This window comes from Prionailurus viverrinus, chromosome B4 (assembly GCF_022837055.1).
Source record: "Prionailurus viverrinus isolate Anna chromosome B4, UM_Priviv_1.0, whole genome shotgun sequence".
NCBI lineage: Eukaryota > Metazoa > Chordata > Mammalia > Carnivora > Felidae > Prionailurus > Prionailurus viverrinus.
In genome coordinates this window covers 139,266,414-139,272,495 of record NC_062567.1, presented here as the reverse complement: position 1 = coordinate 139,272,495, position 6,082 = coordinate 139,266,414, and the positions used below count along the sequence as shown (strand labels likewise).

At 58.9% G+C, this 6,082-nt stretch overlaps 1 protein-coding gene across 1 annotated transcript; it reads right to left on the bottom strand.

Moving 5' to 3' along the window:
* Positions 1 to 1,521: 1,521 nt before the first annotated feature.
* On the bottom strand, positions 1,522 to 2,914 carry ADM2 (adrenomedullin 2). Its single transcript, XM_047868481.1, has 3 exons — positions 2,780 to 2,914; positions 2,536 to 2,655; positions 1,522 to 1,855 (listed from the first exon to the last, which is right to left on the bottom strand). The coding sequence occupies exons 2-3, from the start codon at positions 2,643 to 2,645 to the stop codon at positions 1,537 to 1,539; spliced, it is 429 nt and encodes a 142-aa protein (XP_047724437.1). The 5' UTR covers positions 2,646 to 2,655; positions 2,780 to 2,914; the 3' UTR covers positions 1,522 to 1,536.
* Positions 2,915 to 6,082: the final 3,168 nt, after the last annotated feature.

Here is a 6,082-nt window from a genome sequence, read left to right as displayed (position 1 = left end):
GCCTGGCCCGCTGGCCTCTTCCACCCGCACTCACGCTGGTTCCAGCCTCTCTCAGCTGCTTTGGGAGGAGGGGTGGGGGGGCTTCCCCGGCCATACTCATGCCTCCTGTGGACTCCACCCTCGGCTCTCCTGGGAGCCTTGCAATCCTCAGACCTAGGCTTCCTCCAGGCAGCCTGCCCTGATCTGCTTCCCACCCGCAATTCAGGGCAGGGACCAGCCTGAACTGTCTCCACAGGGCCTAATGGTGTCCTGGAAATGCTCCCACCCTCAGGGGTGGGAATGTGGGGGGGGGGGGCAGGGCATCTGAGGGGTTCTGTGGGAGGGCACTGCGGTGACAATAGGCACTTCCCCGACCTCTGTGGCTGCAGTTTCTGCTTCTAGAGACGGGATAATGATAGCACTCCCCTCACAGAGTGGCTGAGAAGGGGACGAGGGCAAATGTTGACAGAGTAAGTGCCATTATGAGTGTATGCCAAGTAATGGAAACTTCCTTTCTGAACCTTGGGTCATGTCCCGATGGCATGGGGGTGTCAGTAATGAGGGACTAGCAAAGGCTCAGGTATCACAGCATGTAAAGGCCCTACCCGGGGTTGACCTACACCGGGAACTGGCTGAAGACCTTGTTCTAAACCCTTAAGGACAATCCACCTTCCCCAACTCTAGGCGAGCCGGCTCCAGCCTCCTGCTCTCCACCAGTTTGCCCCAGTAAATCCCAGAGCAGGGCAGGGTGGGGCCGGGGAGATTGTATAGCCTGTGGCGCCCCCACCCTTGTTGGACTACCCCACCCCACCTGAGGTGGAAAGGTTCTGACTGGGCCTGATCTGGGCTGGAGATCTTGCCCCACCCAGCCCCACCTTGCCCAGAGGGATGGGAAGGGGTGTCTGCTCAGCCCCAGTGTGGTTCCTGAATCTCTAGGCCTTTTCCCAGGCTCCCTGCTATCCAGCTGGGGGGGGAGGGGGTGCGGGGGGGGGGGGGGGAGGGAGGTCTCCACTTTGACATGGGCTGTCTTCTCTCACTCAGGCTCTGGGGCTGGGGACCACAGGGGGTCCTCCTTCCTGCTGCCCTCCCAGTCTCCAGGGCACAGGGAATGGAAAGGCTGGGCACCTGGGACAGGCCAAGTGCGTGTGCCCAAAGCCAGGGCCTAATCTGATGACTCCAGACCAGCGGGGAAGGGGCCACACTGGCCCACCTTGTGCTGGCCCAGCGTGGCCCTGGGTATCCTGCCCCACATCCTTGGGCTGCCCCTCGCCTCTGAAGCCCCTTTCATGAGTCCAGACTCTGCCTGCAGACCTGCTGGGGTCGACACATGTGCACGGCCTTCCTTGTCCAAAGCCGGTCAAGGTTGCTTGCTACAGGACCAGGTGGGTGTAGGGTGGGGCGGGAGTTGCCTTGGGGGCCTGCACACTGTTCTGGTTATTGGTGTTTGTAGGAAGTCCGCGGGGCTGGGTGGGGGCAGGGGGGCCCAGATGCAGCTCTGGGACTGGGTTGGGGGGTGGCATCCTGGCCGGGACAGACAGAGGTCTGTCCTGCTCCATCTCAGCCGTAGCTGTGGGGGCTGCTGGGGTCCACGGGGGCTGAGTCCCGTGGGCCGGCTGACCCAACCAGCTGCCATAGGCGGTGGCTGAGGTTGTGCACCTGGCAGGTGCCCAGCCCACAGCCCACCCTCAGGAGCTGGGCTCGGGACCTGTGGGAGCCCGGGTGTCGGTGGGGGCCACCCCGGAGAGGGTGACCCATGGCAGGGGCTCGGTTGGCGCTCCTCTGTGGCTGGAGGGCCTGGCGTAGCTTCCAGACCACAGGCTGAACGGCAGGGTGTCCCGGCTTCAGGCCACTGGAAGGGGCCCAGGCTGGGGGCTCCCTGCAGAGGGGGTTGGGGGAAGTAAACCTGATGGCCAAACCTTTTAGGGACCCTCCAAAAGCACCCAATTTCCCCTCCACACAGGCCTGGGGTCACTGGCAGGGGAAGCCCAGTTTCCCCAACAGCCTGGAGCACTGCCAGGGGAAGCCCGCAGCCCCCACGTCATTATCCAGCAGGCCAGGGGAAGCCCACCGCCCCTCGTGAGCTCTGGGCTTGGGTCCTGGCTCTCAGCCATCTCAGTAGTCCAGGCCACGTGTCCATTTACCTGGGCAAAGGGCACCCCTGGACTCTGTGGGTCACCGTGCTCACGACCCGAGTGACCCCCTCCAGCCCTCCCCTGGGGGTGGAGGAAGGTGGGCAATCCTGGGGATCCCTCCAGCCTCCCCTTTCCTAGCCAACCTCTCCTCGAAGTGGTTCCTCTACTCATAGGGGAGGGGAGTGCCCTGGGAGGGAGGCCAAGAAAGAGGGGTCCCTTGCCCTGCTCAGGATTTGCTGAAGGCCCATTTGCTGGCTTCTCACTTGGGGGGGCAAGCCTTAGTGGCAGGGGGTGGTTTCCCCACTGCAGGAAGAGTCGGGGGGGGGGGTGTCCAGGGAGGGGGAGATCGAGGGGGGCCTCCCCAGGGATTCTGGTTTCCTTCCCCGTAGGCCCCGAGGTTTGGGCTGGTGTGAACCCCACTCACCTAGGTGGGGCAGGCCATTGGCTCCCGCCCAGGCCGCGGGACAGTGTGCCCGGGAGCAGCAGGCAGAGCAGGCTGATGCAACCGAATGTGACCGGCAGGGGCCGGGCCATGGGGGCGGGGCTGGAAGGAGTGTGAGCCAGGTAGCTGTGGGGGGGCAGTCCTCACCGCCAGCCACCCCTAAGCCCGGCACATTGGCAAGCCCCGGTGATGAGGGGTGCAGGCGTGGACACAGCCAAACTTGTACCTGTGTCTGTCGGCGAGAGGGTCTCAGGAGAGAAGCCGGCCGGGGGGTTGCTGTCTGTTGGCTGGGCAGAGAGCACCTGGCAGGTGGAGGACCTCCTCAGCCAGTCTGCCGTCTGTGGGTCCTGCCGGAGACCTGGCCTCCGCATCACCAGATCTAAATAGTCTTTCCAGGAGGAGGCGGAGCCGGATGCCCCAGCGGGGGCGGGAGCCCGGGCGTCCTGCTCCCCGCTCCTGCCTAGCCTGACAGGGGCCCCATCCCACTGGGAAGTGCTCAGCGACTGGCCAGGGACCCCAGCGGCCACCAGCCTCATCTCTGGTGCCTTCTGGTGGGGGACACTGTCCTGGAGCCTGGCAGTCTTCTAGGAGTGGGTGGTAGGGGTGCAGTCAGCCAGCCACCCACCACCTCCTGGTCCCGAGGGTCGGCTCCTCAAATGTCTGCCCTGATGAGTGGCCTGGGAGCCTGGCCAGAATCACGGCTGGAGAACGCAGGCTAGATATTCAGTTCCTCACAAAGGTGACTTGGAGACCCTTCCTCAAGATCCCCTCGCGGCTGTGTTCTGAAGAATCTCTACCCTCTTTTTCCACACTACCGAAGTCCTGAACGGTTTTTGTAAGACGTTTAAGTACAACGTGAGACCCTTGCATGGCCATCCACTATGGATTCTTCTGGGTGGGCACCCCGTTCCTGACTTTCTCTTATGTATGCTAGTACATTTAGCTGGGGGCAGGTGGTAGTGTGTGTGTATTACGCATGCACATGTGAGTGAAAATATATGTAAACAGAGAGACCTCCATTCTTTTTTTTTTTTTTAATGTTTTATTTATTTTTGAGAAAGCATGAGCAGGGGGAGACACAGAAACTGAAGCAGGCTCCAGGTCCCGAGCTGTCAGCACAGAACCCGACGTGGGGCTCGAACTCACAAACTGTGAGATCATGACCTGAGCCGAAGTCAGACGCTTAACCAACTGAGCCACCCAGGCACCCCGAGACCTCCATTCTTTCCTACGGTTGGCCCTACTCCAATACGTAGGTGCTCTGTAACTACTTAACTGATTTTTATTAATGAGCAATCAGGCCATTTCCAGTCTTTCCAAGAGTAAGAACCCTTCTGTTGTGAGCTCACAAAAGTGTCCGTGAAGGATACTTTCCTAGAAGTGGAAATTCTGGTTGCAGGTGAACCTGCGTTTGTGCTGACAGACGTTGCCGACTTCCTCTCCACGAAGCCTGTGCCAGTCCACTGTCAACCGATCACGGATTCGACGTTAGCAGGTCTTGGCGTCTTTGTCAGTCTGAGAAGGGATAATCACCCCATCATCCCCACCCCAGAGGTTTCTTTGATCATCTGAGCATCTCTGTGTCCGTCACATTTCCTCTTCTGTCTTGGCTGCCCCAGTCCAGCTCCCTCTGTAAAGTCATCACGGATGACCTGGTCACTCTCTGTTCTCCCTGCTGTGCACACCATGGGAGCTCAATAAACATTTGCTGGATGAATAAATCAACAAGTGTTGAACCCATGCCATATGAAAGAGCTTGGTTCACGTCCTGAGGAAGGTAGGGAGGCATCAGCAGTTATTCTGGTTTCTATTTGTTTATTTATTTTTACCAGCTGGGGGAGGAGAGTGATGCCATCATATTTATCTTAGAAAAATGCTGCATAGCAGGAGGGGTGTGTGGGGCAGAGCAGCCGGGTCAGAGAGAAAGGAGTGTCACTGGAGGGCAGGTGAGGAGCGTCAACCGTTCTGTTTGCTGATGCAGGAGCCCCTAGAGAGAGGGTAGGGGTTGGCTCCCTGAGGTAGTCCTGGCAGAGGTATCCAGCTGCCGTCTGGCCTCATGGGTCTGGGCTGAAGAGAGGGCAGACCTGGAACACAGTTCTGGGGTTTCATGGATGGCAAGGCTCTGGGAGGTGAGAGGTATGGCGAGCTCTGTCCACAGAGAGTAAAGAGAGGGGACAGAAGCCGCAAGCCAGCTCTGGAGGAACAGCCGGGGAAGGGGTGGGCAGAGGCCCCCGGGGCGGCGGCCCTGCAGCGGCTTCTCCTCTTGCCAGCCCCTCCCCCCAGTCTGTCCGGCACACTGATTCCAGGGCCATCTTTCCAAAACTCAAAGGTGATCACATCACTCACCCTTCCGATAAAGAAAAATGAAATCCAACTTCTTTGTCTCCACAAGATTTTTAATCTGGGAAAGTGGAGGGAGACCTCAAGGAAGTTCACAGGCCATGGCTCGCTGCATTCCTGGGCCTGGGGTTCTACCTCCCCAAACCCCACAGGCGGATGGCGTGTCCTCTGGCCCTCAGGTCTCAGTCTACCTGCTTATTTTGCCCCTGTCCCTCCCGACTGGATGAGAGGCCCCCTCCACGATCCCCCAGACCCCTCTCTAGCGCACCTCATGGTACTTATTGTCTGTAACTGTCCACGTGCCCTCCAAGGAGAAACCGAAGGGCTTCCCTGGTGAGCAGAGACTGGGCCACAGGAGGCATGTGGTGCTGGTGAATGTTGTAAGAACTCTCTAATGAAGAAATGTGTGTGGGGCAAGAAAAGCTAGGGTGCAAGCTGGGTGGCTCCGTCGGATGAGTGTCTGACTTCGGCTCAGGTCATCATCTCATGGTTCATGAATTTGAGCCCTGCTTCGGGTTCTGTGCTGACAACTCAGGGTCTGGAGCCTGCTGCAGATTCTGTGTCTCCCTCTCTCTATGCCCCTCCCCTGACCGCACTCTGTCTCTCTCTCAAACATAAATAAAACATTTAAAAAATTAAAAAGAAGAAAAGGTGGGGAGATTGAGTTTAATCCTGATGTCCAGGATCCGTAGGGAGAAAAAGATTGAGAATAGGGGGCATTGATAGGGAACAGCAAGTGGTGGGAGGGGGGAGGGGGAGTTGGGGTGTGGGGGGCAGACTTGGGGGCAATGCAACACAAGGCCTTCCATCTGATGGCTTTGTTTCCTCTGTGAAGGAGGGCCGGTGCGGTCATGTCTGAGACACAACAGGTGGGATCAGAGACTGACCAGACATCAGCAGGCTGGGCAAGGGGAGAATGTCCATCTGCAGTTGGACCATGGGGTCATCACGGCCACTCTGCACTATATGGTGGTGCAGGACTGTGAGTGGCTGAGGTTTGCCAGGCGGCGACAGCGGGCTGATGAGGACATGGGCAAGATGACAGGCAATGGGAGTCACATTGGGTGGGGGTAAGAGGAGGAATGGAGGAAGCCAGAGAGAGTCACTCCCTATAAGGAGGTTGACTCTGCTGTGGAGACAGGAGGCGAGAGAGCAAGCACACTTCTCCGGAGGAGGGGGAAGCAGGCAG